The sequence below is a fragment of the Podarcis gaigeae genome (genome assembly GCF_964106915.1).
Source record: "Podarcis gaigeae genome assembly, chromosome: 11".
NCBI lineage: Eukaryota > Metazoa > Chordata > Lepidosauria > Squamata > Lacertidae > Podarcis > Podarcis gaigeae.
The window spans coordinates 33015028-33041879 of record NC_139687.1 but is presented as its reverse complement, the minus strand read 5'-3'; the positions used below and the strand labels follow the sequence as shown (position 1 = coordinate 33041879).

The 26852-nt window shown below is 39.5% G+C and overlaps 1 protein-coding gene across 3 annotated transcripts in view; it reads right to left on the bottom strand.

The window, feature by feature from the left end:
* Window positions 1-6472: 6472 nt before the first annotated feature.
* Window positions 6473-26852, bottom strand: part of HAPLN1 (hyaluronan and proteoglycan link protein 1) — a 64498-nt gene continuing 44118 nt past the window's right edge. For all 3 annotated transcript variants that reach the window (XM_083703323.1, XM_083703322.1, XM_083703324.1), the window contains 3 exons: window positions 21544-21912; window positions 14539-14841; window positions 6473-12201 (listed from right to left, as the gene is read on the bottom strand). In XM_083703323.1, coding sequence (XP_083559449.1) covers window positions 11912-12201; window positions 14539-14841; window positions 21544-21912 — 962 coding nt within the window. In that variant the 3' untranslated portion in view covers window positions 6473-11911. The remainder of the gene's footprint in view (window positions 12202-14538; window positions 14842-21543; window positions 21913-26852) is intronic.

The window sequence follows — 26852 nt, the reverse complement described above, 5'->3', positions numbered from 1 at the left end:
TCTGTGATAGAATTCTTACAGTGCAATCCTAATCGTGTATACTAGGATTGGAATCAGATGGAATGTCATATTGAACTCAGTGAGGCTTACTCCCAGGCAGGTGAGGTTAGAATCGCAGCCTTAGGCAATCAAATCTGCTCTGGAGTCCAAATAAAGCATATCTGTAAAAAGCATTCACATCATGCTGTTGACAGGTTGCTTAGCTACAAGATATGCACATTTGCAACAGGGGGAAAACATGGACAGGGTCAGCGGTCATTTGAGAGAATGAAGGATGTAGCAACATCATCCTAGTGTAATTTGTGACATATTTGAGATGGCAGGTCTTTTTGTCCCTTGCTATTACAGTGCAGGTCTTCATCTTCAAGACAGAAAAAGTGTGTGCCATGCTATAACCTAAAAGTTATATTGCTTTCTTTTAAATGCTGGAAAAGCTAACAGGAGAGAGTGTGTTTTATTGATAATGGAGAACATTAATTCTCAGTGGCTCAGTGTGCCTGCGCCAGGTGTCATCATTGTTTAATCGAGTGGGTGTCAGGCCTGTGTTCAAGATGCCTACCTTTATTTTGATATTTCTCTAATCATTGCTTCTCTGCTAACCTTCTTATTGGCTAAGGTTATTCAGAAACTACTGAAGAAACTATTGTTTTGCTAATGGAAGCTTTCCTGTTTGGTTTCACAGCTCAGCATGTAGTGAAGATGACATTGGTCTCTGCATTGCTGCTGTTTTCAGTAAGTGAGCAAGGATGATTCCAAATGGATGCTTATTTTGGAACTGGTGGTCTTCATGCATGCAAGTTTTTCTTTCTTTCTGCAGCACCTACATGGCATCATTACTTTATCAAGACGCCAACCCACATTTTGTCCTATTTAATATGGGTTTACTTGTTCTGGGGGGCAACCTTGTTGCCATTTACATGTTTGCAATATCTCATTTACAGCACCAAGCCCCTGTCTGGAAGCTCCCAAAGTTTAATTACCGCATTCATTGTATACTTGAAGCTCACAGGGATACTGAAGTAAGTGGGAAGTAAGTTTGCAATGGCACTCCTTTGCTTCAGAATTTTAGAATGAGATTCCGTTTCATTAAAGTTAATGGGAGTTGAACCACAACATCAATGGAATTGGAATCACACCAATGAGGTACAGCAATATCTTTTCTTGAACCAGGTCCTGGGCTGGTGCCTTTTTTCCCTAACAAATGGTAGTCTCATAACACAAAGTGTCATGACTAACTCACCAGAGCTGTATGGTCACAGAGAGACACGTTATAAGGTCATTGCTTTGAACACTGAGAAGATTTGGGCTGAAAATATATTTTTGGTTAATGAAAAGTGTAGATCTAACTTGACATTATTTATAAACAACTGAGAAACTGCAGGAAATTGCAGTGGATGAATGAAATGGATAAAGGAATGAAGGAGAGTTACTTTTTAAAATCTTCTTAGCCATTTTAACCTCTATACCTTAGGTAAATAGACTGTTTTTCTGCTGGGTTCTGACCCAGACCTGCCCAAAGCAGGCTATGTACTTGTTTCTATCACCTGGTTCTACCACTTTTTTTTTGTTTCAAACGTTTGCACTCCATCCCTCCACCGTTACCCTGCCCACTTGCCTGTGTCAGTTCCACATATTGACCTTCGTTGAATTCTTTGCTTCTTAGGGCTACCAGGCTATTGCTTAAATGCAAGGTCAGATTAGGCCACAAGTGTGCACAGCCCTATCTTGGATTGTGATCATGGAGGGGCTTATTATTAAATAAATAAATAAATAAATAAATTTGTATATTACCCTTCATCCGAAGATCACAGGGCAGTTCACAACATAAAAATACAAAATGAGAACATTTTGTGAATAACTCACCTCTACAACTAAAAAAAAGTCCAGTCACAGCACCACTTAAGAGACATATTCTCATCTTAGTCCAAATGGGCCAGATTCACATTGAGCTGAACTCGGAAGAGACTGGGGTAAGAATGAGAAAATATCACAGTCTACTTCTTTCAGTTCAAGACCTGGGAGGGTGAAGGAATTATTTCATTCTGCCTACCCTGTCATTTGGGATCTGTGGAACTGGTAAGATGAGATAGGCAGCTAAGAAGCTCTTTTCTCTAGTTTCTGCTTGGCTGGTCTGAAAGAGATAGGGACTTGCCATTTATAGCAGTAAATATTATTTTTGATCCAACATTTTGAAGAGTGAATTTCTAATTGATAGCCTGCACCTTTGTTCACGTATCACTGTTAGTAGCGGGTGAGTGAGTGTGGGGTTTTCTTTTGTACACTAATGGTGGGTTGTGTCCAAAATGAGAAAAGTTCTGTAGCATTCCCTCCAACATTTGGAAGGTATGAAATGTCCCCTCCAACATTTCGCCAATGAAAATAGGGATATCCTACCATACCCTCCATCATCCAAAGGAAATAGGGATGTCCTAAAGAAAAGTGGGACATTCACACCAGGGTGAAATCTACACACATATAAAAACCATTCTGAAAATGCTTTTTTTTTAAAAAAGCATTTTTAAAAATACCTTGAATTTTCCATAAGGCTCACCATCGCCATCAAGTGTCACATTGTGTATTTCACTTAAAACACACTTAAAAGGTTCTATTTGCAACTGTGTAGCTGAGACCCAGAACAGCATCTGTAAATCTGAGACTGTCCCTGGAAAATAGGGACACTTGGAGGGTCTGCTGTAGCCACACCTTTACATACCCTTATGTTCTTCCAGTTAATACCTGTCAGAGCTATGAGCATGCACATGAAAATTGCCCCTTTGTGGGTTGTTGTTGTTGTTGTTTTTAATGCCTAGTGTTCCAGAATTCTACTCTTGTGGGAGGCCAGATTAGAATAGGAACTACATGTCTGTTTGAGCTATGGTAAACCTGGTTATTGTGATGAAATTTTGTCTGCAGCTAATGGTATCATGGGTAGTACTTTGACTCAGTATTATAGTTTTCACCTGTCATTTCTGCCCTCTGTTCTAATCTTACAAACTGACAAAGAGGTGTGAAACATGTCTCCCAAACCGTGCCCATAACTCCCAACCCCTCCACACAGAAATTGGATAATACACATGTTCCACAAAAGAACCATTCTGGATCTTTCCTAAATGTCAGATTATTATTTTTTTCAGTAGAGGAAAAAGTGGGTTTTTGAGTACATTGAGTACATTATTCTGGTATAACAGGAATAATGTCACTGTGTAGCATCATGCCATTAAAATGGGTGTGGTTGGATGGAAGAAACTATACCACTATACATGATAAGTGTGGAAAGATCCTTAGTGAGTGGGGAAGAGGGAGAGGAAATACCTAGGGGAGAGTCTTCCTTTTTCAATGCTTCTTTTTCAGCAACAGATTGTCTCAATTCAAGTATTCCATTACCCAACCAATCCTTAGCTAGATAGTTTGAGCATGATTTGTTTTCAGTTTCCATAAAATCTTGCATTTGAGGTCTGGTTACGCAATAAAACCCTTCATGCAAAATGAATTGTGCTATGCCATGGCTTGGTTCTTTGTATACAGTTGAACATATAAACAAATAAATTAACGAATGCTCAAGAACAAATATTTGATCCACATAACCTTTCCTGCTGCAATTTAGTTTTAGCAATTGCCAATAAATATTTTTATTACTGAGAAATAATGTATGAAGCATCCCAGTAAAGTGAAGAATGGTTTCATTAATAGGAGCCTCTATCAGTCTAAATGTCAATGACTCACACTTGCTATGGGATATTACAGTATTTCAACACTGAATTCAGACAAGGCTCTGTAATGACAGGTAGCAAAAATAAAAGTTGTGTTAATAAATGCATGCTTGCAAAATGTAAATAAACATTAATATTTGTGAGTCTGTTATTTGTAGAGAGAATGAATAAAATGTATCAATTTTGTTACTTAGAGAGATTGAATACCTTGCCTAGGGATGTCAGCCTAGCAATGTACTTTAAGACGCCCGCTATTACTTTTGGAGATTTAATTACCATTGTGAACTATATTTCAGTCAAATCTCAGATATCTTCTTAGGTTTGGGAGAAGTGGAAAAGTGTAAGCACTGCAACAATGCCATTCCTCTTTTTTAAAAAATTGAATTTGCATGCCATCCTTCAGTGGAAGACCACAGAGTGGTTCACAACATAAAAATGCAAAATGAGAAATCCTTACAATCATTTTAAGTAATGTCATCCCTATGTAATTTCTGGGCAAACTGATTCTGAGATAGAGATCTGAGGGTCAACCATACTGTGCAATAATAGGAAAGGAAAGGAAAACACACAGATAATTGGTAACACCAATGGGCCATGAAAACACTGGCCGCATACTGCAAGGAGAACAAACTAGAACTTGTTACAGATAGGTAGCCATGTTGGTCTGCCATAGTCAAAACAAAACAAAATTCCTCCCAGTAGCACCTTAAAGACCAACTAAGTCAGTTCTTGGTATGAGCTTTCGTGTGCATGCACACTTCTTCAGATACACTGAAACAGAAGTTTCCAGACCCTTCCCTTTTGTTTTGTTTAAACTAGAACTTAATTACCAGTAAACCAAAATCATGGTATTTGCCAAAAGGCCCAAATCTCGGTCATGGTACATTGATGACCAAAAGATCGAGCAGGTCACCTGCTTCAAATACCTTGGCATAGCCCTGCATTCCTCGGGAAGCAGAAAAGCCCACAGGGACTATGTTTCAGGGAACGCCCAAAGAAGTGCAAAAGCCATACTTAAATATCTCAGGACCAAAGGTGGCCACTTCATACCTGCAACCCTCAAATTGTTTAAGGCAAAGTCAATTGCGCAGCTGCTATATGGTGCTCAACTGGTAAAGGTAAAGGGACCCCTGACCATTAGGTCCACTTGTGACCGACTCTGGGGTTGCGTGCTCATCTCGCTCTATAGGCCGAGGGAGCCTGCGTTTGTCCGCAGACAGCTTCCGGGTCATGTGGCCAGCATGACTAAGCCGCTTCTGGAGAACCAGAGCAGCACACGGACACACCGTTTACCTTCCTGCCGGAGCAGTACCTATTTATCTACTTGCACTTTGACGTGCTTTTGAACTGCTAGGTTGGCAGGAGCAGGGACCGAACAACGGGAGCTCATCCTATTGTGGGGATTTGAACCTCCAACCTTCTGATCGGCAAGTCCTAGGCTCTGTGGTTTAACCCACAGCGCCACCCGCGTCCCTGCTCAACTGGTACCCCCCTCCAACTGCACAACACTGGAACTGGTACAATATAAATTTCAAAGATCAGTCCTACAAGTGCCCAAAAACGTTTCCAATGCAACCCTACACCTAAAAACTGGAGTTGTAAGAATTGAGGCTAGAGCGAGACCTGCCACACTTAATTACTGGTTAGACTATCCTTCTTCCCATGTGACCTTGTTCTCCTAACTATAAAGGACGACTGCCAAACAACTTGAAAACGAGAAGTGTTAAACAAAATAACAACCCTAGGTTTTATCTCACAAATTTTACTTGACATGGGATATGAAAAAGCCAAAAAAAAACCCCCACTGAACAGCATATGGTAGACATAGAACGCAAGCAGACCTAATCAGATTCCCCAATTTTTTCATTGATGAAACCAAAAGATACCTCAGTTCCCATATGCCATATATAACCAACTTAGAAATACCAAAACAGTGAAGGGCCTTCACTTTGGCCCAATGCCAGGACCTCCCCCCCCCCCAGCTATCTAGGAAGGCCGTTTTAGAAATGTACTGTACGAGGAGAGAAAATTTCCCTGTGGCTCAGGGCAACTAGAAACTACTGACCATGTCTTCTTCCACTGCCAATATTATACAGATATATGAGTCAGGTTCATCCCGCCAATACTACACAAATTCCCTGGAGAGACAGAACATCTCTATACCTCCTTGCTTCTTCAAGATGCAAACCCAGACGTAACACACTCAGCCAGATTTTGCACTGCTATGATGGTCACCAGACCTAAACTGAAGACTTATACGCAAGACCCGTTCCCTCTCTTGCACCCTCCCTTCTATAGTTACTTTTGCAACTCTTTGCTCTTAACCCACTAGCTGATTTTAAGTCTCCCTCACGCACCCCTCCCTTCTTTGAGTCATTCCTTTTACCCGTTTTACCTGTTTTATTTCCTAAATTACTGTGTGTTTCTATTTTAACATGCTGGTTTGTGACTGTAATAAAGATGATGATGATGATGTTCGAATGGATCCCATTCTACTAAGAATATTCCAATGTTTATGCCTGGGTTTCGAATGATAAACATTTGTGATATATCTAGGGTTCAAATCATGGTATTAGCTCCACCTCGACCTGAATTTTGATTATTGTAATAATTTTCTGGATACCAAAGAAGAGAAAGAGTTGAAAATATATTAACTTTTATTCCTTCCCTCACTCATAAGTCCTGGTGAGGGACAAGTGACACAGATAGAGATTTATTTACGAATAAAAGAGACGCTTTGCTTATAAAGAAAGAAGTTCTCATTTTGAAAAGATCAACATGATTTAATTGTTGCCATACGAGGGGACATTAAAATTCAGATACATCATGAAAATACAATAAAATGACACAGTGCATTAATTCATTTCTTATTATGATCGAGGGTGGTTTCTTTCTTTCCAAGAACAGTAGCACCAACATAAAACCAGCTCTTAAGCATTCCCTTCAGACACTGTTGAAGCACCATTTCCTCATAGAAGAATGCTCTGCAAGTCCCAGTAATGCTGTAAAGCTCATGTATTAATATTCATATTAGCAACTATATATAAAAAATCATTTCTGCTTACTTCGTATTGATTTTCTTTGTGAGCTTACATTTTATTATTTTCCCACCTAACTCCTTACAATGTAAGAGGTTATTTTCTGCAGCCTTATATATCAGCACTATGACATCACTTGGGATCCGAAACTACTCTTACTTCAGTTAGAATATATGAGAGAAAATGAATGCATCAGGTCTTTAATAATGTAGGTACAGAAACTGATTTGAATTGGGTGCAATGCTGGAAAGCTGCTGCAACTGTATCTAAATGTAGAGCTCAAATGAAATTGACCTTAATTATTTTGGAATGGCTTACTCTTGCCTTGTCTCTTTGTCACATTTTAATATTTCTCTGGTGCTGCACTGGTTTGCTTGGATGCCACCCTCAAATTCATGGTCCTACTCATGCCATGTTCAGGGATGTGCTAATAGCTTGAGGGAAAGCCTTCTTGTTATGGGCATACACTAGAGTTACCTTCAGTGTGTCCTGATATATTGGCTTTAGGATTTGGTCGCCTTTAAGATTTGGGTGCTGCTAAGGTGCTGTTAGGTTATCAGATCTAACATACAGCTGATTTTGGCCAGGCTCAAATTTCAGATAGTGTGATTCATCAAACCCTAACCCTACCAGTGGAATCCCTGTGCTAAAGCTTTCACTTACATAACATGACATCTCTCTCACTCCTCCTCCTCCTATGTGCCTCTACACTGAAATTAGATCAGTGGCGTTGGGGAATCCAACTGAAATCCCCAGTTGCACATGGGAGAATGGGGGATCATTCCATCTGTCAGGCTACGATGCTTGTGCAGATAGAATACTTGAAATAATGCGATGTTGAAATCCACTCAGAGGCCCCATGTTTTTCAAAGTCTTTTATCTCAATATTGGAAGAAATTGTTCAGATCAGGTTATCCTATGCTAAAAAATAAAATGAATGAAGCTTTTTAAAAAAGAGCTGAACTCAGAAACCCAGATTCCCCAAGAGTCTAGGTTGTTTTGTTTTTCAATGTGGGATTGTATCATTTTAGAATTCAGGTAGGGGATCAGTGTTTGAATGTAAGTAAGAAATATGCAGTCTCAAAAGCCGTCATGTTAGAACCATAATATTATATCAGTCTACATGATAATCTTTGACATTCTAGCTTTCCATGGACAGGGCGTTACTGGCAATTCAGAGTATTCATACATGTAATCCCCACAAGCATTCTAAGTTGGTACAAGCCAGCAGGTGTAATTTGTTCCTGAATGCACACATCAATGTGTGTGGTCAGCTCTTGGGAGAGACACACAGAATATCATTCAATGTCATTTGCTTTCTCTAAGCCTTTAAAAAAGAAATTACCTCCAAGTACATGGGAGTGAAGGTACTATGTATGCAAATGATTGTTTAAAAAATGTGTTGATGTTCCTTCTAGTTAAAGAATTTGATAGATTTGGGGGTTTTGTTTTGTTAAAGTATTTTAAAGCACACAGAAATGCCCACCCATTAACTTAGGTTAAACAGAGTTTCTGGTTAATGTTTTAGTGTAACTCAGTCTCATTATGAAATAAAAGGGATGCACTGCTGTCCAAGTGATCTCTTTCCCCCTATCTGTGTTTCTCAACTAATAATTAAGGGCATCAAAGAGTTTAAAATAGCTGTATTTTTTCATCAGATACAAAGCAAAAGCAATGTGTAGTTTTGACATACATAATCACTAGTACACATGGCTTACCTTCAGAAGAAAATGAAAAACCCCAAACCCTAATATGAACAAGTGGCAGAATGGAAAGCAGTGTTGAGAGCAATTTGAACCAAGTCCTAAAATCCATAACAAAAGGATGGGGATAAAATTATTCTTCAGTGCAATCCCATGACCATAACGAGATAAATCAGCACCACAAAATCAAGGGTAAAACTTGTAGAGGGGATTTTAAATTCATCTCCAATACAATTGCATTGTAAGCCCATTCTAGAAATACTGACTCTCAAGAAAATCAAGCAATTTCATTCACCTTATGCTTTTACACGTTAACATTTTCAATTCTTTTTTTTTTTTAAAAAAAGGTATTTTCAAATTCATGCAATGATGCATTGGGTATTATGAGTTTGTTTGGAACCATAATATATCACAATACTCTAATACACTCATACCACATAACCTAGTTAATAGATCTTTCAGCTCATGAGGAAACTGATTTATTTATTTTTAAAAAACTGCACAGAAATATTTGTGAAAGCATATCAGTTGTGCTACACTACAGAATATAATCGCATTTAAACATGATCAAGCATAATTCCAAGGAAAGAGTAGTATATGCCCTTTGTCATAACAGTAAACTGATGAATGTCATTTTTTAAAACAACCATTGTTTGGTTCTGATAGCTTGGATTATTATTCTATGTCTGAGAGAAGCTTTGGAAAGTGACTTGATACTTTGCAAAGGTTAACCTTGCATTCTTTACAAATAAAAGTGCCTCACAGCTCAATCCTATAATATCAACTCAAAAAGTGAATCCCAGTTAGTTAAATGGGTCTTACTTCCAGTTAAGTAGATATAGGATTACAGTCTCAGGGTGCTAAAAAAGGCAGAGTGCAGTGTAGCAACTGCTGAAATATATATTTTCCTTTAGCCAATGGAAAACTTTCTCACTCCCGTTTTCTTTAGAACAGACTTTCCCAACCTGGTACCCTCCATATATTTTAGACTACAAATCCCAACTGTGCAAGCTGGGACTGATGGAAGTTGTAGTGGCTGCTTTAGACTATAAACTCTTATCCCATTAGTTCTTAGTTTCTCATATTTTTGCTGAAAAGGAAAACATATTAGGCAGGATGTGAAACAGATTTTCCGTTTCTTTCTTTTCTTTTCTTCTTTAGTGATTATCTCTTTTTTTCATTTCTCTTCCTCCATATATCCCATTGTTGCCCTCTCCCCCTTCTTCCTAACATCTTGGGCCAGATTACAGAAACCTTCAAAAGTCAAACTTTCTAAACACAAATTGATGAATGAATTGCAGCTGCTCTTCCACTCAGTAAATTCTTTGGCTGCTTACAACATTTCTCCCAGATTTTGGGGTTCCAAATTATATCTGATCTTGCTTACAGAGTGTCACCAATGCATTAGTGACCCACTATTCTGTTTTATTTCCAGACTTTGTTCAAGACTCTGCATGGGTACAGATCCTCTGCAGTGAGCACCAGAACATCTGCACGTTGATTAAAACTGCACAACAAGGAATCTTGAGACAATTGCACTGTATTTTAATCAATGCATGCACATGCCTTTTCCTTTGATTTTCTTCCTCCTCCTCATATTTTAGTTATAAACCACGTAAGATTGCCCTGAGCTGATTACATTGGCACCAACTAGTACTTGACATTCTATGCCTCCTATAGAAAGAATGGCCAATCTGGGACACAATCAGTACATCTGGTCCCTTCAAATAAATCAGTAAAGATTACAATCAGATGACTACACTGCTCACAAGTATTTGAATGCTGTGATATGTATATCAAAGCACAGGCATATATTATAAGGCTACCTTGCATGGCAAATAAGAAACCATGCTTGATATACAAGCATGAAGCCTCTGTAACTATTGAAAAATTGATTCACTGTCAACTGCCCAGCTAGTTGGGCTGAAATCCTAAACCTGCTTATCTGGGAATAACTGGAATGGGATTTACTTTTCAGTGGACACGTTTAGAATTGTACTTTAAGTTCCACTGAAGGCCATGGGACTTCAGTTAATCATGACTAACTTTTCCCATTAGATTCAACTGAACTAATTTTTGTCTTCTAGGCAGGTCTGCCCACCCTGATGCATTTGTTGCTCTTTTAATGCTTTCCCTCAGGAATATCATGTAATAGGTAACTTTTCCTGGGTTCTGTAGCAGGGGTTAATATCCCATAATCGGAATACTGATCAGCTGGAGAGTCAGAAATAAGTATCTGGGTGAAGTAGATAACATTCTTCCTGATCATTTGTGGGCATGGGGATTCTTTGCTCCTTTACTTCAGTGGAGAGACAGCACCATAGGCATGACATTACCATGAGTAGGGAAATGCAAAGAAAAACTACATTCACAAATTGGAATGTACATGGGGAACTGATTACAGAAATATTTTCCCCTTTCATAATTGGGATCAGAGGTTTTTTTTTCTTTTCATAGAGTGGATAAATATGTTTCAAGATTCATTCAAATGTTTGTCTTTCACATGTATAACTAAGAAAGAATTATTAAATATTTAAATGCTTCATTTATAAAGACAATACTATTTTAAAAGCTAACATGAATCAAGCTGCTAAATTTCAGACATTTGTGTTTCTTTCTGTCCAGCAGTTCATTTATATATAACTGCCCTGAGTAAATGCTGCTTAGGAAAATGGCCTTTAGAGTTAAAAAAAGAAAAGAAAAAGAAATCCTCTCCGTAAAGCTACTCAAAGGTAATGCAATAAATCTCAGGCATATTTAGTTTGCATTAAGAAGAAGGTAGGGCCCATCCTTTAATTATTCATACACACATTATCTACTACATACACAATAAGACTGGGAATGATGTTCAGAAGATTTAGCTGTGCTTGTTGGAATGTTATGAGATTATTGAGCAGGTTTTGATAAAAGGCAGGGTTTTAAATAGTGAAGCAGTTCTCATATTGCAGACTTCAAAAAGCACTGTCACTTTAACTCGTGTTCACATCTTTGTATTTAACTGCTCGCAAAACCACATGGCAGTCAAGGAAAGATTAATGTAGTTCAGACCTGCAGATCTCATTATTCTATTTTAACATGATGCAAATATGTAAACTCAGAAAGGTGTCTGCTTTGAGTAGCCTTACATTCCTTAACTTAAGTCCTAGCAATCATCAAGCTATTGCATGCCCCATTCATGAAAAAATATGCTTTGTTGTAATGACGTAGCTTAAACAGTTACACTTCAAGCACTTCCTTACCTAGAGCTTCCTTTAAATTATATTAATTTAAAATATCTATTGAATGATAGTTTTTTTTTAAAAAATAACCAAAACAAATTAATAGGTTGGGGTTTTTTTTTATGAAAATGACTCTTTACAGTAAGTAAAAAAGATTTATCACAGTTTTGGTAACTTGCATGAGTTCGTTGAAACAAAATCCTTCACATGATGGATTGGATGTTGTTGTGCTCTAGGTACATTCACTGGTATGACCTAAAGCAGTAGACACCATAGAGCTTGTGCTTTTTATCGGGAAAGCCCACAAAGCGGACTGCTGCTTCAGTAGGACTGCAGCGTTTCCTTGGCCTAGAGATGGGGTAGCGGACGCTGCCATCAGCCAGCCAGCCAGCATCACAGCGGTCGTATCCCAGGAGTTTCCAGGCTGCAAACATTTGGCCTACTTTAGCAATCTGTGCACCATCTTTGAGGCAGGCATGCACTGCTTCATCGTAGGTCAGCTTGGTTGGGTGTATTAGGTAGTAAAAACGGCCTAATGAAAGCAGAGAAAATATCAAGAACAAGATAAAGTTATAATACGTTTTCTTTACAGTTCTTTAAAGCAATCACTGTTAAGCAAGGAAGTTAAAATTACAGTTCTCTTTTTATAGAAAAATTACTTATTCATTTGCTAGCTTTCAACAGATCTCACTATATAATCTTGAAGTGACTACTGTTGTTTGTGTAAGAGCGGTTGCACAATGCCTCTCATTGATAGTGCTGGACATTACATTGCCTTTTGATAAACAGTGGGGTTGTATTTACCTATAGGCACAAACCAGAAGCTTGTGTTGATATTAAGTGATGCACCATGTACTGAAGCTTTTTTAAAAAATGAAATACAGTATGCAACTATAAACCATGAAGGTTACAAAATGTCTATATTACATGGCAAAAACTGCATTACCATAAATATGAACACATTTATTTATTATACCATGAGCTTCCTTGGACTAAGGCTAACTTTATCATTACATGGAGTGAAATCTCAATTCACTTCATGCATTTGATAAAACCGTGCCATAACAAATACATTTGTTAGTCTTTAAGTGACACAGAACTCTGTTAATATTGCTGCAACAGACATGGGGCTCATCCAGATTTCCTTCTCCACTGCAATTTCCAGGCAAAAGCCCAGACTTTAAGGTTCTATGCCCAGCTCTCCTTCAATTAATGCTCTGCCTTTTAAAAATCCTTCTTGGGTGCGGGTAGGGAAACTACACAATCCCTTTCTTCAATTGACTTTTAGGGTATGGAAGAATTTGTGCTCACATTTAGTTCCATCTACAACCCCTTTAATTCCTATACCAGACCACCCATCCTTTAGCCTTACGGATGGAAGGCAGCAGAAGTTTATAGAATTAATGATTTTCTTTCTAATAGTCTTCCTGTTTCCATGTCTGTGCATAAGTTGTTGTTTTTTTATAATTGAGATGCTAAGGAAGCAGTTTGTTCTATTACATAATGCAAGCATGCTCACACATCTGCACATGAAGAAGGGGCATGAAGGAACCAGACCTTACAGAGTAAAATGAATTTTTATTGCAATTATTCAAAGGCTGACTAGCCCTTTTTCATGCCTGGTTGTTTGTTTATTATTTATCCCCTTTTCTACAAACTGCATAAAGCTGCTTACATGGCACAGGATTTATTTGCATTAACTTAACCATCCCCTTCTGGAACAATTTAGCTGGATCCAGATCAGGTAAACATTTGCACAATGTTTTAACTCTGGTTTTGAAGACTATTTGTTTTGGAAAAGCAAACTCAGGATTGCTCAAAGCAAGAGAAGTATTTGCTCTTTGCATGTTTTAGGGCAAATAAATTTAATTGTCAATACCCAGAGCGTGCGTAAGCGGAGAATGTGAGCATCTCCGAGCTCGCAGGCTACAGGCCAAACATCTGCTCCCCAATATGCATACAAGTTAAGACATATGGGAGAGGCCCATGTTTGAGGAACACAAGACAGTCCAAGTTGTTGCTGAAGAGGGAAGTCTGTTGTGTGATGGTCCTCCCCTCCCCTCCTAAACAGACCAGTGATTTCCAGGCTATATAGAGCAATTCAGTTGACTTTGCAAGTTCATTTATGATTGTGCTCTAGCACTGGACAAAAAACACAGCTACCCTTTAATTCACATTCACACCACACCCCTGAATTTTGAGCTGAAGGTTCTCATTAGGATGGAAATATTTCAATAAAATAAAATAAAATGGTATCAGATCATACTATTTATCCACCAAGCCCAGTATTGTTGAACCTCACTGGCACTGTTTCTCATGAAAAACTACACACTACAATTAATGCATAGTGTGTGACTGTGCCTCTTGTTCTCCTTAAATTAATCACAGATTATTTGATTGTTATCAGGATTGAAGCATACAGGGAGTGGAGGCTTACTCCTTCTCTCTCCAGCTGTGTCCCCTCGCCCCCAAAAACACCCTCCCATAGGCTAGGAAGCTTAGCAAAAAAAGTTCTCAGTGGTGCCAACTCTCCCTTCCCTGCATGTTGCAATGCCAATAACAACTGGAGCCCCCTACAGCTGTAATTAATTTAAGAAAAATCACAGGCATAGCTGTGCAGTGTGTATTAACCATAACACAGAGCTTGACCCTCAGGGTCTCCAGCAGAGGCCTTTCCCACCAAACATTACCTGACCATTTTAACCAGAGATGCCAGGGAGTGAACCTGTGACCTTCTGCATGCGAAACATGTGTTCTACCAGTGAGCTATGATCCTTTCCCAAAATGAGTAATAAATTGTTTCGGCTTGTCATTCTTTCCCCCTAAAGCACCAACGGGCCCCTTTGAAAAGGGAGTCAAAATTCCTTACCATTAAAATGGGATGTAAAACAGAAGACATCGTATCTACTTTGATCTTTATTTGAGAAGCCATAATTCCGGATTCCAGGCACTGTATTCTTCCCACCGCAAGGCTCCCTGGGATGCGTAATGGGATATTGCACTGACCCGTCGCTGAGCCAGCCAGCATTGCACCAGTCCAGGCCTGCTCTCCACGCATCGTACAACTGGTCAAACGAAGCGATAACTGCATCTTGGTCCAGGCAGGCTTGCTGAGCCTCGTGGAAGTTTAAGTTGTAACGACCCAGTCGTGGGAAGTAAGGGAATACAATGCCTGAGAGAGAAAATAAAAGAGAAGTGGGTGAAATGAATGGTTTAACTATAATTTTAAACATGTGTGTGTTCACACATGAATGTCATCAGAAGAGGTGCAAGGAACATTTGCTGGAAGTGTAGGGTTGTGGTGGTGAGAGAGTTACATGTATATGATGCCAAAAGAGCAACCTGTTAAGTTTTATATCTGGAGATATTGGCTGTCAGCGAATGAGCTGTTTAGTCTGAGAGTTCTGCCTGTCTCCACAGACAGAAGGCTTCTCTCTCAGACAGAATCACACCCTTTCCTGTTGGAATGCCACCAATACTGCATGCTATTCTCAAGTGTGGGCCATCACCAATTAGAAACATTACTCTCATTGATCAGTTCTATTCTCCACAGAGCAAGCATACCAAAATAGAGAAACCTAGGGAATATCCAGAAGAGCAAAGGAAATCAAGTTGGCAGAGGACTGCTTCATTTAGACAACAACAACAACATATGGAGAACTGGGCAAACATGTTCTTTGGTATGGGTCATAATGAACAGTTATCACATAAAGCATTGTTTCATGTTGCACCTTTCAGCACCATCTCTATGGAGCAAATATATCAGTGGTTGTTAGCTCTGATACTGTAGCTACATGAAACCTGTATCTCTGAACAGCAACTGGATGTCTTGGTTCACACATCACACACTAAACCAAACAATGGCTTAGCCCCAAGGCATGTGCATGTGTGCTCCCAGCTTATGGCTCTGTGACCATTCTGCTGCTGGGTTAGCATCAAAGGTAGGTTAGATGGAGAATGATTACTTGGGTTTTCCCCTCCACTGTGACCTTAAACTGTTTTTATGAAGATTTATCGAGGGAAGTCAACGCCAGATGCTGGTGGGGAAGCCCTTTTTGGAGTTTCTTAGCTGAACAGGTGAGTGAAGCACTCTTCAATACAAGGGGCAGGATTCAGCTAGCAAGTCCCATCAGTGGAAGCGCTGCAGAAGGGCTTCTGCTTGCTCAGTGGGGCTTTCCCTTACTCTTCTACGCCTGCACATGCAGACCCTGCAAACCATACTCCCCCCCCCTTAAATTGGCTTGGGGGTCAGGGGTTCAAAATAGACAGGATCGTTCCATCTGGCAAGCCAAAATGTCCTGGCGGAACGATCACCTCAGTGCAATGTTGAATTCCTGCCAAGGTCCTGAACTAAATGGACCTTTCCGCCTGATCCAGAATTTTTTTAATGTTCTTATAGTCTCAATATTAGGGCAGGTTCTTATGTCAAATGCACAGCAGTGCATTGTGGGAATGCAGAGAACAATCTGAAACAAATACACATGAAGTCCCCCCCTTGAGAATAATTTAGAATAAACTAGAGTGCAAAGAGTTAGAAAGGAAAAATACATTGCTAACTAACTCTGTGCCCATATTCTAAACGGTACAGTGGGAACAAGGCATTCATATTTATACAGTAACTGTTTAAAATTTTCTAGTTACATTTTTGTAAAGCATAGTTAGTTCATATTCAGGGCTAAAAGCCAAACTGGCATCTTTCCCAAGTAAACAGGTCTGCAGCATTTCTGTGAAAGATACCTTCCTCCACTTCCTTCTTGAAAGGAAAATTTAATTCAAACTGAAAGCAAAGCCTATGTACTGGAATCAATGTCTACATTTAAAAATTCTGCCTATTTTTCTGAAGATGCTCAAATTAAAACAAAGCCTATTTCTGTATTTACAAAGTGTATTTGTTTATTTACAATATTCCTTATTCCATGCCCTTAATATGGCATCTGAAATTATGTACAATGCAATTAAAAATTAAACTGTAAAAACATGTATCAATAATAAGACATTTTAAGACCTAGCAACACATATTAAAACTTGCAACAACCCAGAAAGGAAGCCAAGGCAGCTGAACCAAAAATAGAAGGGAAATGTTAGGTGTCACTCAGTCCTGTTAAAACAAGTGTCACAGCATTCTGTGCCAGCTGAAGCTTTCAAACCATCCTTGGAGAACTACTGAAACATGGGATGACAAAGATAAATCCAATGCCTGGGCTCTCACTTGTGGGGTGCCTCAGGTTTCTGTCCTCTCCCCCATGCTTTTTAACATCTATATGAAGCCACTGCAAGAGATCACCGGGGGGCTGGGTTGGGTGTTCATCAGTATGCAGATGATACTCAGCTCTACCTCTCCTTTAAATAAGAACCAATGAAGGCGGTGAATGTGTCCTGTGTGAGTGCCTGGAGGTGGTTGGAGGATGGAGGATGGATGGCGACTAACAGATTGAGGTTGAATCCTGACAAGACAGAAGTACTGTTTTGGGGGACAGGGACAGGCAGGTGTGTGGAACTCCCTGGTCCTGAATGGGGTATCTGTGCCCCTGAAGGACCAGGTGCACAACCTGGGAGTAATTTTAGACTCACAGCTGTCCATGGAGGTGGAACTAAAAAGGGGCCCTCTACTGAACTTAACACTCAGGATGGTTTGTAGGGAAGAAGGTGATCTTTCAGATTTTGGGGGGGCCTAAATAATTTGAGACTTTAAACATTACTGTAGGCATCTTGAATTGGGCCTGGAAATTTGGCCTGGCACCAAATGGAGTTCTTTTAGAATAGGGGTGATATGGGTTCTAACAGCAGCACCAGCTGGTAATCTGGCCACTGTATTTTGGACCAACTGAAATTGTTGAGTCTTCTTCAAGTACGCCTCTAAGGTACTAAGGCTCAAAAAGTGATTATTTAGAGCAGTATTTCAAAGGGAAGAAATGGATAAATAAGATCTATTGGGTATAACTTATTTACCTATAAAATGCAAACATTTTCCCAACTGCTGTTGTCACTTGATGTTTCTGGTCATCCAGTGTATTGTACAAGAAACCACTAATTGCAGTTGTTCAGCACAGTGTTGGTGTTAATGATCTAGCATTCTTAAATGTGTGCTTTTTAAAAAATAAGCTGAGTCTTTCTGACAGTTAAGTGCTATTAGGTACCACTGGAGAGCAATATCTAACATCTGCTTTTCACTATAGAATGAATATTGGTCTACTAAGCCAAAGACTTAGCTAATAAATATTCATGCGCCCTATCCAAAGCTCTGCCAAAATCTGAATGCCGAGGAACACTTCTCTTCAGCTTGGAAGACCCAGCCAACAGAAAAGGCTATTTTTCCCATAGTCATGTAATTCCATCTTTCTCTCATTTGGAGGCTCAGGTTACCAGCTGCATACAGTAACATCCATTTACTTCTTCCAAAATACTGGCAGAAGATATTCTGGAGCAAAGAACAGTCACATAGAGACGTCTGATATCCACTTAACATTGATCCCTGCATTCTGAGAAGCCTGTGTTGTGGAAATCAATATGCTTTGATAGATACCATTTTCCAAGGAAAATTTTTAGATTTAGGATTTTAACTGTGACAGTTGCAAAGGGTGCTGGAGTTGCTGAGTTAACACTGCAGTCAATTATCAGTTTTAAGAATAACTGGTCTGTATTTACAGAGAGACTTAAATTTCCTGTACCATAAGTCCACATGGAAAAAAAGAGGCTAGCCTCAGCCAGAGTAAAGAAATTGGCTTCCTTTGGTGCTAGTCTAAACAAAAATGTCAGACTTCTCATAGCCAGAGTCAACATGGGATACAGTAGACCTTCCTGCAGTCCACCATAGTGTAACCATCTTAACCTGGCATGCATATTTGCCTAACAAGCATTTTTCCAATTGATGTTACTGTAATACTGTGATTTTTTAAAATCTCACACCATAATTCATTGCTCTCCCACAGCTGCATTCAGGAAGCAAGGTCAGGAAAAGAGGAAACTGCCGTAGAGTCAGATCATTGGTCAATCCAGGGCATTCTCCACCAATTGGCAGCAGCTCATCTTTCCCAGCCCTTGTTGTTGTTGTTTAGTCGTTTAGTCGTGTCCGACTCTTCGTGACCCCATGGACCAGAGCACGCCAGGCACTCCTGTCTTCCACTGCCTCCCGCAGTTTGGTCAGACTCATGTTTGTAGCTTCGAAGACACTATCCAACCATCTCATCCTCTGTCGCCCCCTTCTCCTTGTGCCCTCCATCTTTCCCAACATCAGGGTCTTTTCCAGGGAGTTTTCTCTTCTCATGAGGTGGCCAAAGTATTGGAGCCTCAGCTTCACGATCTGTCCTTCCAGTGAGCACTCAGGGCTGATTTCCTTAAGAATGGATCGGTTTGTTCTTCTTGCAGTCCATGGGACTCTCAAGAGTCCCAGCCCTACCTGAGGATTTTAGGGCTTGGTTCCATGACCTTCTGTATGAAATGCATGTGCTCTTCTGGAGACCTAAACTCCTTAAAACTATTTGTCTACCCTGACTGATAGCAACTCTGCACAGTCTCTAGCAGATTTCTGTCACTTTAGTGCTACATCATCCTCTTAGCTAGAGATGCCAAGGACTGAACCAGAGACCTTCAAAATGATAAGTGTGTGTCCCAACTCTAAGACATGATCCCTCCTTCTGCCAAGGTTCTCCCATCCCAGAACAAACTTGGAAGTTTTATTAGTGCTGAATCTACAAGATCCCCCCTTGTTGATATGATAACTATATGTTGTTGGACTACAGCTCGCATCAGCCCCATCTAGCATGACCTGGTCAAGGATGGTGGGAACTGTGGGCCAACAGCATTTGGAGGGCACCACAATGGCTTTACTTGCAGGGCTATCCTAGGGAATCCACAAATTCAGGGAATTCGGGGAATTCGCAAAGCCAGGATCTATAAAGCAGCTTACAAACAAAAAAATTAGCACCAGGAGAAGGAAGCCCCTTGAAACAGAGAGTAGATGTCATTGTTATGACAAATATGGTTTCTGAGTGAAGTTACATATGAATGATTAACTGTTTTGTCCAGCTTAGAGGCATTCCTGGAAATAAATGTTTTTGTCAATCTGCCAAGCATCATCCAATAAGACCATTATCTAGGGACAAGTGTCTTATTGATTCACAGTTTCATCAGCGGTTACACTTGTTCCATCAGGCAACTGAAGACTGTGTGCAAGTGTCATGTAGGAAAGAAACTCAATTGTTCTAAAAGAAAGATAATGCTTTGCTGAATTGTTCTAAAGGGTCTCTTTTGCATTTTCAAGTGTAAATTTCCATAACCATGGCAAGAAGTTAAACATTCCTGTAGAATGTAAAGAGAAGAGAGGAAAGTATGATTGCCATATAATTGAATGAGGCCCTTTTTCCAGATCAAACCAGCTATATATATATGCTTTTTATAAACCTATGATCATTTTTATCTCAAATATGGCGACTTCAGCTGCAAGCCTTAGGCGAAATGTGGTTTGATTGTCTCATTTAATATCCTACCTGGCTCTACCAGCAGGGCAGAAGGAATTTATGGGCTTTGGATTTTTCAATCTTTTAGAAATTGTAGGTAATGAGGAGGGTAAGGTCTAAGCATGCTCAAAAGCATGTCTAAATAATGCTGTGGTTTGGGGGCATGGCAGGGGACTAAGAGAGCTTAAAATTCTTAGAAGCCCACCAACTTCCATCTCATTCCTTTTTGGGGCCTTTGCAGCCTTAGTCTCTTTTGGAAGGGACACAAAGTAAAACACAGAGATAAATGTGAATGGATACCAGAACAGGACTGAAAAAGTAATTTTTTTAAAGCATTATATAGAAAAGCCATTTGTGCACAATCATGTATTCGTCAATGTCAGTATTGTGGCAACTTAAATGTGTTTATGGCTTGAATGCACCTTGTTGCAGTTGGTGGACCAGATTCAAAGTGGGAGAAATAACCCACTTTCATGTTATTGCTGAGTTCACCACACAAATCAAAAGACACTCCCTTAAAAATGTACCAAGACCAAAACTTGATTTCATCACAGACAAATCCAAAACTATTACTAAAATGATTTATAACTAACTTGTGTTGACAGAACAGAAAATGAAATGTGCCACAACATTAACATGTACAGAGAACTTGTAGCTGCTTAAATTCCTTGTGGGTTTGTGTGTGTGTGTGTGTTTTCTGTTTCTTTAAAGACAACAGATAATTTCATGGCTAAATAAAATAAGTCACCTTAATTTCATGTCAACTTTTAGTGGATATTTATTTATTTATTGGGAAGCAGATTCAAAGTTAATATTTTCTAAAAGAAAAAAATAAATAAAATAAGAGTGGCAGACATGTTAGCCTGCAAACTGCAAGACAAAGAATTTTGTGGCACTTGCAAAATTACCTGGAATGTTGCAGCATGAATATTTGTACATACTGCCATATTTCAAATGCATCCCTACAAAATCTCTTGCAGCATTAGATCTAAGCCAGTTAATGAAAGTGACATAACCTTCCTTGACTAAGAACCAAACTGCATGTGATGTAGTTCATGATATCTCCCCTTGCAGATATTATTTCTGAAATAGGTAGTTCAGGGCTCTTGATATACATTGGCACACTGGTGGGATTTATCAGCAGTTAAAGTTGTAAATTTTCTAAAGAGCTCTATGTATATAAGCTGTGAAACAGGGTCTCCAAAAGGTGTGTCTGTCATCTTCATTGTATAGCTTTCACCATAAGCTGAAGACACACACACACACACACACACACACACGATTTTTATATTGTATTTTATATTATGTTGTATGTTGTTTTTAACCTGCCCCAGGACCTTAATGGTGAAGGGTAGATAAGAAATATGACGACAACAACAACAACAACCACCAAAATCAGCAATTCCAGGACTACTTGCCTTCTAAGTCCAGAGATACGACAGTTGTGTCATCTTCTAAACCTTCAATCACTTCACATTTGTATTTCCCATAATCCTCCAGCATTATATTTGTGATTACAAGGGAGGCATCGTTTTCAGTGCTTTTCTTCAGGAAAACTCTTCCTTGGTAATTCCCATAGCTCTTTTTGTGATATCCCATTTCAACATAGACATCCACTTCCTTGAGGTAATCTGAGGTGAGTTTGGTCCACTTGACCCGAATTTTATGGGATCCCGAGTCAGATGATCCATGGTCACGATAAAATTTACATGGCAGTGTAACATTGCCACCCCGTTGTGAGAAGATTTTTGTTTGATCTGCTTCCACAAGGAGGCGAGGTCCATTTTCTGATCACATATTTGGAAGAAAAGAAACAATGATTAGTTTGGCATTCCATCCTACATTTCACAAATTTAAAAGGGGGCATTCCTGTGCATGGTTGTGGGGGTGGGGTGTAGGGTGGGCAGCCTATGATCTTTCCAAGAATTGTTAGACTTCAGTTCCCATGAGCCCCAGTCAGCAAGGTCATTGATCAGGGATGATGGCAGTTGTCATTCATTAATATCTGGAGAGCTACAGAGACCCACTCATGGTCTAGGAACATACATGCCAGCTGCACAATACTGGGGATAGCAGATTCCAGACTCAGATACGTCATGAAGATAAACTGGAAACTAAATGTGTGTGCAGCCAGATGGTTCCAAATGACTAAAGCAGTGAGGCAAGTCACACAATGCACAGCAAGCCAAATACAAAAGTCCTTTAAAAACAAACAAACCACTATACTGTGTTTATATTATTTAGGCATTGATCTCCCTTTACATCTGAGTAAACTGAGGCACAGCAATGTGACTAGTGAATACATGACACAAATGCTTAAGCATGATAACACATCGTAATAAAGAGAGCATCTCAGAGAACTTCTCATTTGTAGTCAAAGAAGTCCCATTCAGGGTTTCCTACTGAGAATTCCTCCCCCTCTCTGTACAAATGACAGTCCTTAACCTTTAATTAAGGGGCAATTACAAATGTAGATAAAAAGACCTATCCAAAACAATTTGTCTTTTCCAAGTGGTCTGCATTAGCAGTAGATCACCATCGAGGGTGCTGTATTTGGCTCAAGGACATGGACTTTTAAATCAACTTTTTGTACATAGCATGCAAAGGCACAGAACTCTTATGCTTTGTTCAATTGCTTGCTTACATTTAGAGCTTAATGTAAAACAATATAGTCCTATGAGAAATACTGACTATCACTCTAACCTTGCATAAAATTAAATTTTTGATGGTATAAAGTAAAGTGCATTTATATAGAGTGCATTTATATGAAGCTTGCTTTTTCATCCAAATTTAATGGCTCCAATTCATTGACAAAGTTTTGGGTGGCTAAGCACCCAAAGCTTGGGTGCTGAGTTTGGAAGGAGGAAGACCACTGTGTGCCTACAGTACTTCCCCTGACATAAGCAGTAGCAGGACAGCAATGTGTCATTTCCATACATAGTTATCATATTATAATTGCATAGTAAGTCTTCCTCTGCCATGCATCTTGCAATGCTGATTTTTTATATATGAACGTAATTTCATTGCTTGACACAGGACTAAAAGTGGTTTTGTGGATAAGGTCATAGCTCAGTGGCAGAATATCTGCTCTAGGAGGCTTAGTTTGATCAGAATCGAGTATACACTTCCAGAGTTAATGCTAAATACATTACTTCTGATAAATGAGCCACTGTAGCTGCTAGAGGCCCATGCAAATTTGTGTCCTGGGCTTTTTAGAGTGGTCTACCCACATACTATCTGAAACCCAAGGGGCACATTGGTTGCCAGATGTGTGCTTTTTTCCATCTCTCCTACCCCTCTACTTGGTTTTCATTATTTGGATTGATTTTAGTAATGAAGAATAGACTAGAAATATTTTAAACAAACAAACAAAAATAAGTAAATGGGATCCTCTTTAACGAGCGTCCTGGTTGCACACGACCCCTGAGACAACCACCACCAGGTTGAAGGTGCTGGGCATGGCCCAGGCCTTGTCGATATGGTCCCACAATCACACCAGGCCATTTGGAGCCAATCAGTGCAGGTGGCGTGATTGGTAAGGGCCTATAAAAGCAGCAGTGCAACATGGCTGAGGCATGGTTTGGCGGTTAGGCATTGGCTTAATGAAGTGTGTAGGAGGGGAGGTGCGGCCATCACCTGCCCCTCCATGAATAATGGTAAAGGAATCTGGGGGTCCTGGATCTCGTCCAAAGTCCGCTTGATGGGCTAGGGCCATGCTAGGACCACAGGAACCCCGGGGTGAGCTTTGGTTGATCTTCATTGATGTTGCTCCCTCGTTTGGTGCTTACCCTTTCAGACTACCAGCCAGAGAGGCAGGAGTCAGTTACAGTCTGTTGCCAATGCCTAAACCAATACCAGTCACTTTGCTGTAATCAATAAAGTTGTAGCTTAAATTTTGCCCATTAACTTAAACCAAAATTGTGTGCAGGTGTGAAGTTATTTACTTGGGAATGGCCTTGGGGGCCTTGGGGCACAACTATTTTGAAACACATCCGAAACAGACCCAATCAACAGATCTTTCTTCTGTTTCATACTTCATGTATTGACAATTACTAGCATAGGATTTATTTATGCCTTACAACAGATTTCAAACTTTTGGTGACTGGCATGTCAACATGTTCAGAAGAGTTGGGCAATACTTCTTTGCAAAAACCTTGGTAGTTTGTGAATCATGTTTCTGCCTTGGGGATAACAGTGGTATACCCAAAGCTGAAAATGACACAGCCCAGCTGGTAGAGTAACTCTCCTCCAGTGCCCTTTTGATCCCAGTTCTCTTACATATTTTGCAAAGAAAACAAAAACCCTGGCTGCAGATGCAACTGTCTCTTAGCATTACATATAGTGGGGAAGACAAGCCAGTGAATCATCACACATCCTCATGCTGTAAAAGAAATGGTGATCTCACTGCAGCCAGAAAATGGTTGAAAAGGAAGTGTTTTTGTTAAGGAGGAAAAAGCACACACATGTGGCTCTCACATGTACCACTGAGAAACTGACTCCTGAAAAAAGTTTCTTAATTTAGGAGAGGGATGGGAAACATGTGGCGTTCCACATATTGTTTGACTACAGTTCGCATCAGCCCTAGCCAGCACGGGCAATGGTAAGGGATAATGGGCTTTATAGTCCAAACATCTGGAGAACAACAAGTTCCACATTCCCGATTTAGGACCTGGAGTGGGGAGGCATCACTTAAATAGTGTTCCATATTCAGTTACAGAGAGGCTAGAAATCTGCACACCAGATTAGCAAGGAAACAATAAAACAGCAGGAAAAGTATATTTGATGGGAATAAGTTATGAAAGCAACATGATATATGTCTGGGAATTAGACTACAAAGCGTTCAGTCTGGTTTCTAAAAGATGAGCAATTCCACAGTTCTTCATTCCTTGTACCCATGCATGCCCATGGATGACATGGGGTTTTTTTTTGGGGGGGGGGGAGAGAAGCAGAAGTCACATATATTTATCTACTACTATACTTACAAAACAATTTGGGTTAATGAAATTTTTAGCATCAGAGGAAAAGACTGTGCTACAAGAAACATGACAAATTAAAAGCCCCAGGGATTGCTGCTTTGCATAAAAAAAAAATTCAACCCATATTTATGTTTGACGTATATAAAAGAGACAAGCTGATATGAAAACTGTCATGCTTTGAGATTAAGATATAAAGTTTCCCAAACACTTCTAGATTGTTGGTGGAAAAATGATATGGGACAAAAACTTTTAATAGTCTATACATGAAATGAATCTATATTTTTTATATAAACACTATGCTAGGTAATTGTAGTTTTCATTACAATCCACATATTCTTAAGATAAAGGAACCTTCCATATTCCTGAGACATCTAGACCTGCTGCATTTTGGGAATAATCCTGTAGGGGGAAACAGAACGTTTCTCTCAGAAACTCTTGAGAGGGCATGTCTGACACAAGTTATGCACAATCCCATGCATGTCTACCCTGATGGTAAGTCCCACTGTTTATGAGGGTTTTACTCTCATGTAGATCTAAACCTTAAACTAGTTTAATGATAATTCCCTTTTACCATGGATTCCTAGAGTTATTTGGGTGAAGTCATGAAAATTAAGCTTTTATAAAACTTACACATAAGTTTATAACATGCTTATGCTTTTTATCACTATTGTTTGACATATATAGACCAGTGCAGCCAAAGTACTTGGATTTTTGTTTATTATTTATTTTGGCTTCAGAAAGACAGCACCAGCATAAATCAGTAATTTTGATTGAATTCATTTGTGTACCAAGCTCAAAGATGTATGACCATGTTAGCTATTTAATGAATGTTTATTTTCAACTGTCCTGCATATTGTGACTGTTATATTGAGCTCAGTTGGATCCTGAAATAATACTTATTCATCTGCAACAAAAACTTGAATTACTGAGAGGCAAATATTATCATAATATTTAAAGATGACTGGAAGTTGTTTTTTTAGTTCTTGAACATGAACCGTTTTGGGTCCAATTGATTTTTGTGTGGCTAAAGTAATTACATTTGTTCAAATAAGTACATTAGTTAACATGGTTGCTGTTTGGGCTAAAGTATCCAGGCATCACATTTTTGCATGAATGTACAATGCACTTTCTACCAAAAATTAGTCAACACCATCAATTATATTTTTATCTCACAATTCCAGCAACATTTCAAGGTGGCATGCATGATTCAACCTTTCCCCTCTTCTCATCCCCACAACAAGTAGGTTATGCTGATAGTGGCTATCTGAGGATTTGAACCTGGGTCTTTCAGGTTAGAGGGACTTAAACCACAGGTAAACAAAACTAAAGGTGAACATGCAGCAGGCTGGCGCACACTGCTGATATTGTGACTGCTTTGCTCCTCCTCCACTCCTGCTGCACAGTCAACTAAGCCATAGTCTGGTTTAGTGTTACATCCAAACCTGGGCTTGTGGTTTGTTTTCCTCAGATCATGAAAACTAAACCAAGAATAAACCTTGGATACTTCTCATGGTTTGTTTGAAGAAAGACACCACAAACCTGAGTTCAGATATAACTCTAAATCAGGCTATGGCTAAGTTCCCAGAAGCATAGTAGGAGCAGAGAAGCACCTAAAAATTCAGCAGTGTGCACCAGTACTTTCATTTAACTATAGCTTAAAATGATGTGCAAACCAGGCTAGGATTGTGAACAACTGATGCTGTCTGATAAAAAACTGAACTTTCCTTAATATATAAAAAGTGCCCTGAAAA